Here is a 14,040-nt window from a genome sequence, read left to right as displayed (position 1 = left end):
GTTCACCTACATCGAAGTGTGCCAACCAGGGGCGTAGCCAACGGGGGAGTTGGAGGGGTGATAGGGTTCAAACCCTCCTCGAAAATTTCCAGTTTTGCACGTATACAAACGCACGTACGAGCTTAAAGTATTTCTGACACCCTCCCTCCCCCCCCCAAAAAAAAAAAAACCTGGCTGCGCCCCTGGTGGCCACCGCGTGAGAATTCGTCAAGATGGCGACACCTGTCTGAGGATACGTTTAATGTAGTCGACGTGTGTAGCCATAAACAAACCGCTAATGTCGGCTGATATTTAAGCATATTTATTAACATCAACAACACGCCAAGCTCTAAAGCAAAGGCAAGTAGAGCGGGTTGCATCTTTTCAGCGCTAGGATTGTGCGCGAACTGGCTGTCAGCGTTGACTCCTGACGCGCATCCTGCTCGGTCTCAAAGCAGCCGCGACGAAGGAGATGGTGGCCGCAGAGCAGCCCAGCATCAGGGCTAGGGAGGCCCAGGCCAGGGCACCGTCGAACTGGTCAATCCGACCGACGGGCCACACCAGCATGGCTGCCGATACGAAGCCTAGCGCGCGAAAGAGAAGGAAAGGAAAAACAAAGTCTGAATGATGAGTCATGTGAATTCTGGCAAATTACTTCTACGGAAGTCCGCAAAGTTGTATAAGGTGCTTGAAATGTGAAAAAAACAAAAAGTTTGTCACAACCCGTTTGTAGAGAGAAGGAACTTAATGTGAATTTTCTAAAAAATAACGCGTCCCACATGAAAAATTTGCCCGTGTCCGGTCGCTCGTACTCGTGCCATGAGGGTAGTCCTGCACCATGAAGGTGTTTATCCTCTGTTCGAATTACAAACGGGGCGAATTTTTCGTGACCTAGAACGTTTCCTTATCGAGCAATGTGACACGATTTTCTGTAGTGTCCTCCTGCTGCAAGCGTCTGGGTGACAACGTGTGTGAGTGCGATGTTTTAGGTGCGAAGCGATGTATGGCGTATTTCAATCCGGTGTGCGGCGTGACCACCATTACTGCGCATGCGTAAACTCTCCCCCTTATCTCTCGCAAGCGTGAGGAGGTCGGAGGAGAGAGAGTTGGCTCATGCGCATTCGGGGGTGAGGACGGTCGTCGAGGGCCCCTCTCCTCTTTTGAGCGCGAGGAGGTGGGTGGAGGAAGTGGTAGAGCGCTGCCTCCGCTTTGTATCTCCTCTCCGTTTATCTCTCAGTCACAGCTGTGCGCTCGTATCCTTGCAGTACTGAGCGTTCCCTTTGCGGAACGCACACGGTAACACTTACAAACGGGAAGGGGGGGTGGGGTAACCTAAGCGGTACACAACACACACGCAACTCCACAAACTAATGAAGCATACATATGGAAACAACAAATGCAAACGCAAGTGAACACCAGTGCTGCTTCGCGTCATCGCATGCTTCCCTTTAGCGGGAGATGGTGCAATTTTTTTTATTGCTGAACCTTAATTCCAAAAAGTAAGTTCGGTTATTTTCTTTGGCGTTCATTTATTGGAGGCACGCTATGTTATATATGATGTTTTAGCATGAACAACTATATGGTTTTCAAAGGCAGGTCCATAGAATTCGAGGGTCCATAAGCGAGGGTCCATAGAATTCACACTACACGTGTGATCTCACTGCTGAATTTCATGAAGACTGCAGCGTAGGAAGTGGATGGGGAGAGCGTCTGCAGCGCCCGGTGGCGGGAACGACTGAGCGTGTGCCGTGCGCGCAGCGATCTGCCAAAGCCTGTTGTTTTGCCCGGCGCGCTTGCCCGGCGCTAGGTGCTTCGACGGCCACGGTGGGCTTAAGGAGCATCGCTCCTTAAAAATTATCTTGGCGTTGTGCCAGCTGAAACTCGAGTCGCCCAAGACCTGTTATTCTTTCACGTTATTCATGCCTGAGATGTTTGCAGACACTGACCGGCCAGATGTGTCTCCCAGATGGGTCTCACTGCTCCGGCCGTGCACGAGAGTGACGTCGCATAGGCGAGCATCATGTGCAGCGCGCACAAGTCCCCCTGGTGGACGTAGGTCTGGAAGTGGAGCAGCAACGCCATCGAGGACACCATGTAGCCGCTGAAGAGGAACACCAGGCGGCCACATGACTGGGGCCAACGCGAGGCCTGGCTAGCGGCCAACTGCTCCAACAGCTGCGCAGAAACGGTTCCACGTAATTTGAAGTGTAAGGTGCGGCGTCGACAACGGACAGAGGGAGAGCCGAAATATCAAATGGAGCCACTTCCAAAAGCGCCAATTCAGAGAGCACTATATACAGTATAATTACTTCGTTTTGCCTACGTACCTCCTACCAAATGTTCAGGTGGTCATCTCTACACCATTAAATCTTTCGGGACTCTGTAGAATGCTTAACCCTAGCCTCCGAATAGCTCCGACCTGCATTGTAAATCGCAAAACACAAGTGCGTAAGATAAGGGCTGGTCTATGAGATCCGCTTTATCAAGCGGCAGGAAGTACGCATGTCAAACTGATTGATAAATATGTGAGGTTCATTTATTAATTTTTGGGGGTTTCACGTCCCAAAACCACTATCTCATTATGAGAGATGTCGTAGTGGGGGGCTCCGGAAATTTAGACCACCTGGGGTTCTTTAACGTGCACCCTAATCCAACATTTCCGCCTCCATCGGAAAGTCAGCCGCCGCAGCCGGGATTCGATCCCGCGACAGCCGAGTACCTTAGCCACTAGATCACCACTGCGGGGCTGATTTGTGGGGTTCAAGGTACCGAAACCACCATACGATTATGAGAGACGCCGTAGTGGACGGCTACACTCTTAGTGAAAACCTGGCTAGACTACACACCCGCAGACAGGAAATCAAGTCAAATTATCGCCGCTTCTACGCGTCTCTGTAGCCGTGTCCCAGAGAAACCAGCCCGATTTTACGTGGCCTTCAGAAAAGCCGGGACAAAGCTTAGCCGGGATTTTAAATCAAAGTTTTCCTCGCAAGATACGGCCTGCGGTTAGGCGTGACACTTCCGTAGGTGGCCCGGCCCTGTGGCGGTGGCGGAAAAAAAAGCATTGCTTTACGCTTTTGAGATGAGTTTCTCGCCGAGAATGCAGCGGATATTACGACTACAGGAAATTTGAAAACCATTAGTATCACAATCATCTATATTTGCGAGATTAACATGCAAAGCACAGCCCTGGAGTCGAACTCGGGAGCACATGCACGTGAAGCAGATGTCTTGCCCATTGCACCACAGCGCCCTCGCGTGAAGGTGAGTCTTTTTGCGGCGGTATATATATACCAAGAGGATTTTCGCAAACAGTCTTCGGAACCTTGAACTGTTTTTGTGCCACACGCATGCATTTGATCAGCGAATAGTTTGCTGGGCTTCGTGAATTCGAGACACCCACGGTGAGCGCTTTTGGGCTCCGACTTCGGTTCATGGTGCACCGTTCCGCAAGAACGTCGTGAACGTGTGTTTGTGCGTCGTTTTAGTGCTTCCGCGTGAACTGCGAGTGTTACGCTCTCCGAAATTCGCGGACGAGGTTGTGTTCGGCTGTCGAAACCTGTGCTTGGAGAAATTTCGCTTATTTGTGTCGGGAGGTACACGCGTGTCAGTGACAGCAGCCTATTGTCTCAGCTGTTTGAAGACAATGCGCTTCCGCACGTAAACGTTGCATGGGTATTTTAGCGTGCCTTCTCTAACATTTGCATTTCGTACGCGTGAACTGCCGCGAGCTGCACGCTGGGGCAGCAGCAATTTTTAGCATTTCAACGATTACTTATTTCTACAATTAGAATTTATTTGCATTATTTCGCTATATAGTGTCGTTTTTACTCATTTTCAGTCTTGAACTTATCTTATTTATGGCGAGTGGCTACTCTTACCTTTATTCAGCCTCACACCGCTGTTCAAGTGAATGTCGAAACTCACGCCAAGGTCAAGTATGACGTACACAAATTTGCGACGGACAGGTCGGTCTCCCTCCAAAAAAAAAAAATAATGCCTCTGCACATCTTTCTTGAACGTCGGCGCGCAGTTATGGTCAAGAAATGGCACAGAACGAACCTCAAAATATTTATTGTTACTGCTAGCAGTTGCTCGTTAGAAAATGGGAATTTTTATAACTGATACATTATCTCCAGAGCAGTACACTGGTTGTCTTGGTCGTGGTTCACTGTTACAAATCCATGCTTGAATATGAGAATATGAGAACTTTTTATTATTCAAAAGAGTGAGCAAATGTCGATGAAATACGCTCTCGTGTTGACTTCGATTGATTGATTGTTATGTGGGGTTTGACGTCCCAAAACCACCATAAGATTATGAGAGATGTCGTAGTGGAGGGCTCCGGAAATTTCGACCACCTGGGGCACTTTAACGTGCACTCAAATCTGAGCACATGGGACTACAACATTTCCGCCTCCTCCAGAAATGCAGCCGCCGCAGCCGGGATTCGAACACGCCACCTGCGCGTCAGCACCCGAGTACCTTAGCCACTAGACCACCGCGGCGGGGCTCTCCTGCTGACTTCTGCACCTGACTTCTGTACTTGATGTTCATCATCAAATTACGACACCACTAATCAAACATCGACCGATCTGTTTTCAATTTCGATCTTTTTCTGTCTCATGGCCTTTGGTTTGTTTCTTTTTTACCATGCTTTTCTAAAATCATTAGTTCAACTTGTTTCGAGAACACGAGCACCAACATACATAGGCCAGTGTTTCAGTAAGCTGTCGCGCATGCACTAACACTCTTATTTAATGCATGACACAGTGTCATACCTCGACAACTGATAAACGGAAAGTTGTTTGTACACTTTCATTGAATTATTGATTGATATGAGGGGTTTAACATTCCAAAACCACCATATGAGTATGAGAGACGCCGTAGTGGAGGGCTCCAGATATTTCGTGCACCTGGGGTTCTTTATCATGCACCCAAATCTGACTTTTTTATTGATGTCAAAAGAGTAACAATGCGATTGCACACCCCAGTGTATTCCCAAATGCAGAGAGATGTATGATATCTTGAATAAAGTATGTCATATAGCACTGGAAAATATTTCCATCCCAGACGATCTTGAACAAATACGACCATAAGAAGACAGTGGGACGAAACGGCGACGCACAGATGCCACGGCAGGCATGCAGGCGACGGTGAACGTGACGCTGGTGCTGCAGGCGCACAGCCGCCGTGGTGTCGGCACGGGTGGGGGTGGGGGAGAAGGGGGTCTCTTTTTTTTTTCGCGCTCGTGCTTGTGGCTGCACGGTTCTGCGTAAGTTGATGCCGGCTCCTGGCGTCAGGCTGGCGTGAGAGAGACGGTGGCTCTCCCCCTTTTTTTCTTTCTTACGCTTGCTCTTACCGGCTGTATGCGTGACTTCCATGCCGCGCTGATGTCACGGGTATTGTTAATGCCGGGCTCCCTGTAGACAAGGTTTTAGTCAGTACGCAGAAGTGCACCGCCTATGTTCCGTTCGTTATCCAGCCCCTAACTGAGAGTGTACGGCAAATTGTCTACCTGGGGTTCTTTGATGTGCACCCAAATCTAAGCACACAGGCCTACAGCACTTTCGCTTTTATCGAAAACGCAGTCCCCGCAGCCAAGACTCGATCCCGTGACCTGCGGGTCAGGAGCCAAGTCCCTTGGCCAACATACAACCGCGGCGGCACGACTACAGTACTCCCCGTCATAACCAAAAGAAGACATTTCGCCAGAATAACGCCTAATCTAATAATTTTTTGTGGCGCAATGCCGCAGTAGTATCACCTACATAATCACTTTTCTTTCTGATACGGTACGCTTCTACATTTTTGTAGCCCACATCTTGCCCGAATTTGAGTATTAAATTGCGTGATTACTTGTATTTTTACGAATTCTGTGTGGTGTGGACACATTTATGTATTTAAAAAACTCGACTCAGTGCGTAAGTGTTGTACTATGTAACGTATGTATAGCCTCCTGTTTGTTACCTAATATGCGATGTAGACTGTTGTAGAAGAGGGGTAGCCGACGCCACGCATTGGCACCAACCTCTCCTTATTTTCATTCACTTGAAGAATACTACTAGGCATTCGTAAGCATTGGCTCAAAGGCACAGGGCCTTCAGTGCATGGTCTAATGACGTGCTATTAAAAAACCGATCACTCATGTGAGAACGGACTTGTTCTGAGCAGCTGTGTACTTCTCTGTCCCCTACTAAGGCAGCGCTCTGTAGTTAAAGGGATACTGAACAAAAAAAAAAAGACAGAAAACTTTAACGCAACTTCGAAATTCCATTCGATAGATGCCACTGTTCCGATAAACAGAGTTTATTTCCCGTATTTTTGAACAGTTGGTTGTATTTCCGATTGATTGTGAACGCGCGGTGGCTGCTCGCGAGCAGTGACATCGAACTCACCGAGGCGCTTGCAGGATGCAAGTTTTCTCGTCCTCCTCTTCCTTTTCTGCAGCTCTCCTTTCACTCCACTCTTTCCTTTCCACAACACCGCTGGCACTTTGCCCCAGCCGGAAGCATTGTTCGCTGCTGTTGCTGTTCATACCGGCTTTGAGAACCCAAGTGGAAGATGAGCGAGTCGAAAGACGCGGGCAATGGCCGACATCGTTGGCTTCCCAGTTTCCGGTGAGTATGACGTCACCCAACGTCACATCCTCTAGTTCACGGCATTGCCGCTAGACGCGACAGTTTGTGACACAAGCATTAATTTCATTATTATTTTTTCCCGTAGAATCTGCTCGGGCTAACGGTTGTCTCTATCGATTTCATGATCCAATCTATCGATTCGACAGAAAATATTGGCGGCAAAAATTTTGTTCAGTATCTCTTTAAGGATTATGTACGACAAGCCCGTCATCTCAAGACTATACTGACTGGTTAGATCAATAACGTTTATCACTGCATATCAATTATTGAATTCACTTCGCTGTGGATAACGGAACACTTACCAGCCTGACGACCAGTAGAATAGGCAACGAAGACACGTACTGGTAGCACGGTATCTCCACGACAGCTGGAAATGCGACGCGGGCCAGTATGGCAGTTGTCTGGATGCACACGCTACTCACAGTCATGGCGACGCGACTCGAGCTCTCCGCGTAGAACGCCAGCCACAGAAGCCTGCGGAAGTTCACCGGTGATATGTAGTACGTGCAAGGGATGCGGCGAAAGCACACATAGCGGAGTGATACGTGTTAGCGCTAGCACTAAACAAGAGCTTAAGAACGAAATAGATGGGAAGCAAGATGATCAGCGGATAACTTTTTTATTTATAGATATCTTTTTTTTTGGCTCACGTTAACATAGATCCTGTAGATGTCAACCAGCTTGCCCAGCAGCAAGTCTTACGTACATAGCGTACAAAACTGTCGAATCACATGAAAACGACTTCAAAGAAACACTAAATAAATTTCAAGGGATAAGTCATTCTTTCACAACTAGTTGTTTCAGTTTCATCTTAAAACTAATAGAACGCTTCGATAGGCCAGCTGGTTCATTGGCTCAAGAAAGAAATAGAGCGAAAAAAAAAAAGGACAAGTAGTCCTGCCTTCTTGTCCGTCTTGTCTTTTTTTTGTGCTCTGCTTTTATCTAAAGTCTGGATAACATGTTTATCATTAGCAGAAAAAAAATGAAGCTTCTCATTTCGCGCCAAAACCACTGCAAATCAGTGTGACGTCACAGTTTCATATTTTAGTGGACAACTTTCGATGCTATTAGCATTCTTCTGACTTTTGCTCCGTGCTTTCGTGACGTCTACCACACTCGTCGAGCCTCATTTTTTTTATTGTAGGCGCTACGCCGTCCGTCTGAGTACCCGACGAGCTACCGACTTTAATATCAACACCACCAAGCGGTGCTGTACTTTGAGACACCAACCTGTTTAAAAGACGGCACTGATTGGATGAATTACCCCCGTATGCTAGAACGTCCCTTCACTCAACACTGCACCTTCACTTGAGAAAGCTGATGGGAGCACCGTCTCTAGGCCCAGCAAGTCACTGCATATCAGCGATAATCTGCTGTGATTCTTGAGTAGCGCAGCATCATTTTCAGTCGAGCAGCGGCGCAGTGCTCAACTCTGTCAAGTGAACGGTGAAAGACGAGTCGAGGAGAGTTTCTGAATACGGGGGTTACTTTCCATCCCTTCATACATATTTTATTCCACCAACCTATCTACCGGTTTCATCTATCCGTTACTTCCCGTCTACTCATTTCGTCTACCCATACTATTATATCTACCATTCCGTTCGTCCATATCATTACACCTATCCATCCCATCTAACCAAGCACCATTTTATCTACCCATCCATTGAGCCATCCATACCATTTCATATACTCATTCCAACCAGTTATCCATTCATCCGAATCATATCGTACTATCCACCCGGTCATAGTGGAAACCGCGAAAGACAGGTTGGTGTGTTCGGTGACCGAACATTTATTGTCGCCGCCAGCCCGCATAACCCTTACAAAAATCCAATATATAAGGTTAAGCCCCTTTGCGGCGGCGTTTTCTACGCATTGAATGCACACCAACTGCACGGGCTTCGACACTCATCGTGAGATTGTTTCAGCAAACGCTCTGCTTAGTGTCCTAACAATAAGACGGCCCAAACCGCTATCGCATACCTGAAATTCAGCGACTGTCCAGAAGGTCGGGGCAACGCTAACGCGGTTCGAGAGCTGCACGCTGAATCGTCGTCCTCGTCAGAACTGCCGCACCCTGCGTCCAGTTGACGAAAGACCCGCTTCGCGAGGGACGAGCAACAGCGCCTTCGGCCCGAACGTCCCACCATCCGCTGGCACACGAGAGCGGCCACGTAGCAGACTGCTGCCGTAAGGTAGACGGTGCCGATGTCGAAGTGCAGGTAGTCCACTTGCACGGCCACCAGCGTCCAGATGACGTGGCTGGCGCAGCCCTATACGAAAGGTTAAAGAAACCGCTGAATACGTTTCTTTTTCTCCGATATTCTACACACTCAGAAAAAGAAAAAGAAAACGAAAGATCGAGTAAAAGGCTCGTCGTTTATCTTGCGGTCATTTCCTGGTACTATCGCCGCGCGCCCGGCACTCTCAGGTCACGAATGACATGCGCGTTATCTGCGTGACATATCTTTTTTTGGTAGGAAACCGGCCAGTGCTAAGATTTCGAGAAAGAAAGCCCAAGCAAGCCAGATGATGCCTAATGTTGTGGAACAAAAAAAGACATCCTTTTTTACTTTATCTTTTTTTAGAGTGCAGTAATGGGGCCCATCCGATATTTAGCTGAATTACAGTACCGTCTTCGCTCCCGTTCACAGCACACCCTAATCAAATGAATGGTACTAGTGAGTAGAAGAAAGCGGGGGGGGGGCAGCATTTGTTGTTTTTAACTGTAGTGTAGCAACACCGATGGAACTATAGATGATGTAAAGACACGCTTTTGTCGGTGCAACTCGAGCTCACACACGTCCGATGGCCAACCGAGAACATGACAGAAGGCGCTTTCTCGTTCACTTCGTTGGGAAGTTTTGTGCGTGCGATCCCGAGGAGAGTCAGCCAGCGCCCCTCGTAGCCACAGCGGCGAGTGTGAAACGTGTCTTTCGGCGTGAGAAAACTTTGGAGGAGGCGGCCGCACAACCCACACGCTCACCTCTTCCCTCCTCCTTCCCCCACACGCTACGAGGCCGTCCCTGACGAGCAGCACCAATACGTGTATGTGTACACGTTCTCCCAAATGTTATTCAGCAAAGCAGACGAAACGACAATTGATCACACAGCGCCGTACATTCATGCGCCAACTCGCTCAAGTGTCACTGCTGCGCAATGTTAATCAAGTCAACATTTCAAATCTTATATTGGTTTAACAATAATGAAGCTCTCATTTTGTCCCCTTTGTTATATCCTAGGTTCCCCATTAATATATGTCCCAGCTTGCCAAGAGCCGTAGTTTAGTATTCGAATTACGCTCGTTGCCCCACCTTCGGGTGCCGCAGTGTATACGGTATAGGCTTGACTCGACACGCTAAAAAAAAAAAAAACACTGCATTCGTTACGTAGTCGGTCACCTGCCAGACGGAGATGTCGACATCGTCGATGGGGCACACCGCTTCCGCGATGGCCGACACCAAGAAGCCCTGCGCCGCAGCCGCTGCGTAGAAATGACCGCGGGCCTTGGCCATCATGGCGATTGCCAGTGCCAGCGGGATTGCCAGTGCCAGACCTCTCGGTATGCGTATGCGGGGTAGCTTCCGCGATGGGCAGGGCTGCGACGAGACGACGACAAAGGGCCTTCTCTAAGCCACTGTTGCTGTCTTATTGATATGCTTTCTTGATTACGATAGTAAGTACGACTACTTGGTTTATATTACTCTTACAAAAGAAACATGTCTGGAATTGCTCTTACAGCTCCGTAACACAGAGCACAGCCAGAAACACAGAAACCTCTAACGAAACACATATAGCTTGTGGCACACCGCACACTCCTTGCGAAAATGCTTCCTGAAAGTTTTGTTGCATACATAATAAATTTATATGCAGTACATATGAAAGCTATAGCATTCACGTGTTTTGTTTGTTATGTATTAGTGTACAAATAGAATGAGTGTCTAAAGTCTCTTTTTAGTGAAGATGAAGGTCTCGCACATGCATGGGCAGCTGGAACATGTCACGTGTGGTTTTAATGCCTTTCATGTCGCAATCGCTGAGAAACGCTACTTTTCGAACGCGGTAGATTGTCAAAGATGACCAGTACAAGAAGTAACAAAGTTCTCCGGAGTCAAATCTACGGCACACTGCTGATAGTTTCCTTCTCACACTACCTGGATTGTCGTGCTCGCAACTAATGCGGACACTGCGTAACGCCAATCTCGTATAGTGTATGCCAAGGCGAAAGACTTAGATGCCACACGTCAAACACGACTCGTCGAACACGGCATCAAGACCATAGATTAAAAAATAACTACGTGCTGTTGTCATCGATGTCATCATGACGACAAATAGTGAAAACTTATTGTGATGTTGCGACGTCCCAATGACGGGACACGTGGAGAAAATGAAAGGAGGGAGCATGACGTCACGCAGCCAGCCTTGGCAAGCCCACCCATTTCGAAGCGAGCAGTGTCGGCCCAACACGTGACTTTTTGCGTCATGATCACGCGAGCATCCAGACTACGGGGGATGGCGCACGGTAGCTTTTAACAAAGAAATTGTCACCACTTCTACGAAGGGAATCGTGAGGAAATGCGAATGTATTTCTTGCGCCGAGAATACACGGCGTACTAATTTTAATTGTGTAAATTAATGACGAGACGAGGATTTGTAGCGTAAGCATTTATTTACACATTCATCGGGCAGCAAACGGTCGAGAGTGAGGCGCATGCTTCCCTACATTGATATATCCTACATTTATATATACGTACGAGGGAGCAGACGGGAGAGTTGGACGCAGGGAGGAGAGAGAGGTGGTGGTGGTAGTGGCTAGAAAAAGGCGCCTAATTTCTGCAGCCCGGTAGGGAGTACGGCGCAGCACCTAGGAGAGAGAGCGAACGGTGAGAGGAGCGGCGAAACACTGTACATGCCCTCTCCTACACTGCCTACTCACACGCGGGAGCTGCGCCGAGCTTCCGCGATGAGAGCGCTTTCACACGCCAAAGTGCGCTCCTCCTTTCCACTCTCTGGCCGCTACTCCGCTCGCACCACCTGCTCCGGTTGCTAGGGGCAAGGATAAGCACGCGCGCCCGCAGCTATTGCTATGGGAGAGGGAGTGTAAGCAGAGAGATAACACCTGCCCACTCGCGGACGCCGTCGGACGCCTGTCATGGACCGACTAAGAAATGCATTAGCAGTCGCTAAGCTCGGCTATGCCAGAATATACGTGGCATGAGCTACGGATGGACGCATGTATGGACAGACGGTCGAACTAGCAAGAGATTTCAGGCGGGTCAAGCGCTAGCCCAAAATAGTGACACGTCATTCCAGGAGCTTCCAGGCCTTCCGCAGCGCGCCATCTGTGCGCCGTGTGATGTCACTGGTCCTCGGGCATGCGCAGCAAGGCTCTCAATAAGCCACAAAGAACTGCTCAACCTCGGCCAGTGTACCTTACGCTACAAAATCAGGCGGGGTCCGCAAATATCGAAATGCCTGCCTCCGATCCTGGAGGCAGCCCGAAACAACGTTAAGTGCAGAAAGCTTTATCAGTACACCAACTGAGTAGAAAAAGAAGACGATGGCGTTTGCCTTCGAGTCACCTAAAGCCTGTTTCACATGCGAGCAATATTGCCCCAAGTACGGAGCGGCTGCCGTCGCACGAGCCCAAAACTGGTTTCTAGAGCATCGACTACTCGCTGTGATCGTCATCGCCAGAGTTGGACAAATGGCAGAGCAGTGACGTGAGGAACACGTGACTGCAGCGGTGGAGTCGAGATGAAATTATTCGGCCTCCTCGAGCAACACATCCCGCGACCCATCAGAGGGACGGGCATCGCGCAATAGCATGTGAGACGAACTCGCGTTCATCGTCGCGAACGCTGCCGCTCAGTCACTCGCACTGTGAAACAGGCTTGGGGTGAATGCATAAGGGACATCATCAGTTTTGTTTCCTGCGTGGAACGGCTACTCACCATTCGAGTGAGGGGGATAATGCGACCCAGTACCATTGCCACCTGCTGCACGGCCACCACGTGGCCCACGTTGACTAGGGTCAGTCCGCCGGCCCGGTAGAAGCGGTAGTCGAACGCCCACTGGGACACGTACCCCGCGTGCAGCAGGAGAAAGGCCAGGGTGTCGTACCGCGGCAAGCGACACCGCCAACAGCGCCTGGTTCCATGCAACACAGCGTGAGGAAGTTGAGAGGCGATAAATCGCGACTACAAGCTGGGTAGATTATTCTTAATATCGACGCGATCACAGATAGCTCATCGAGCCCGATTCGACTACGTATGCACGCCTTTTACCGTAAGGGTAAGTGGCGCACTTTTTAACATGGACAAGGAGGACACGACATTGCTTCTTGTCCCTGTTGTCTATGTCAAAAAGTGCGCTACTTTAACTTACGGTAAAATAATCAGTCACCTACTAGCCCAGCGTTCAACCTTATTGTATGCCCACATCCATAGCCAGGTTCCGGGGTCATTCGGCACCTCGCAAATGCTATTGCGCCTCTTCGTTGCCAACTGCACATGATTAGGTGTATAGGAGCGCAGATTTCCCAATGTGTGCGTGTGTGTGTGTTTGGGGGGGGGGGGTTGACGTTTTACTGGACTCCCACCATCAACCATTGTCGAGTGCGAAGACCAGCTTCGCAGTCGTCGGACGGGGTCTCAATGTGCAGAGAGCAAACTGGACGAAGGGACAACTCGGCGCTATCAGGGACCGAGCCTACAAATGAACGAGCACTCCCGAGGTCCTTCCTCCATGAAAGACCTGAAAGGGGGTTTTGGCGTTATCGCTTGTGTTACCCGACCCCCTTTGCAATAAGCGCTGCATTGCACGCACAGGAGCATTCGCAGGCCCATGTATTGTTCTAGCGTAATCACCAGTTAATCTCTTGTCCGTTCGGTGCCCTAATAACAGAACAGGAAGTGACAACAGAGCTCACCATGACGTCCGTTCGACAACATACTCGTCAGGATCGTAGCTGCAATACTCCATTGGCCTGGTCCACACTGACCACGGCGCCCAAAGTTGCAATCTTCTTCTTCTAACAGACTGCTCTGCATGATGATGGTGGTAAAGATAACAGAGATGCTCTTCTGGAATGACAAGTTGCCTCAGTAGCTAGCATGCTCCTTCAGTCATGGCTGTTACCCACTACATGGGTTTACCGAACACTGCCTGGACAAGATGCTAGCTGATGTTGCGATATGGTTACGCGCACCCAATTCTTTCTATCTGCATGTTACTACCACATTACAAGTGTAACTGCTACCTTGCGCGAACCGCGACTGAATGACTGGGAGCCATCTAGATAATGTTGGAACATTCCCAGTTCAAAGCGCGACCGTTAGTGTTCGTTCTGGAACTTACGCGGCCGCTAGCGATAACGCTGGAATCTTCAATGACGCATGTGTGAATGCCGACGCGCTCC

General features: G+C 49.2%; 2 protein-coding genes across 2 annotated transcripts; both read right to left on the bottom strand.

Annotated features, from left to right (window-relative positions):
• Window positions 1–369: 369 nt before the first annotated feature.
• Window positions 370–8,930, bottom strand: LOC142774189 (uncharacterized). Its single transcript, XM_075874580.1, has 4 exons — window positions 8,604–8,930; window positions 6,923–7,094; window positions 1,926–2,154; window positions 370–563 (listed from the first exon to the last, which is right to left on the bottom strand). Exons 1-4 carry the CDS (start codon window positions 8,768–8,770, stop codon window positions 394–396), a joined length of 738 nt encoding a protein of 245 aa, XP_075730695.1. The 5' UTR covers window positions 8,771–8,930; the 3' UTR covers window positions 370–393.
• Window positions 8,931–9,766: 836 nt separating this feature from the next.
• LOC142774894 (uncharacterized) lies at window positions 9,767–13,666 on the bottom strand. The gene is made up of 4 exons (XM_075876039.1): window positions 13,552–13,666; window positions 12,575–12,770; window positions 10,022–10,219; window positions 9,767–9,772 (listed from the first exon to the last, which is right to left on the bottom strand). Exons 1-4 carry the CDS (start codon window positions 13,602–13,604, stop codon window positions 9,767–9,769), a joined length of 453 nt encoding a protein of 150 aa, XP_075732154.1. The 5' UTR covers window positions 13,605–13,666.
• Window positions 13,667–14,040: the final 374 nt, after the last annotated feature.

Source organism: Rhipicephalus microplus, chromosome 10 (genome assembly GCF_043290135.1).
Source record: "Rhipicephalus microplus isolate Deutch F79 chromosome 10, USDA_Rmic, whole genome shotgun sequence".
Classification (NCBI taxonomy): Eukaryota; Metazoa; Arthropoda; class Arachnida; order Ixodida; family Ixodidae; genus Rhipicephalus; species Rhipicephalus microplus.
This window is presented reverse-complemented; position numbering and strand designations above follow the sequence as displayed.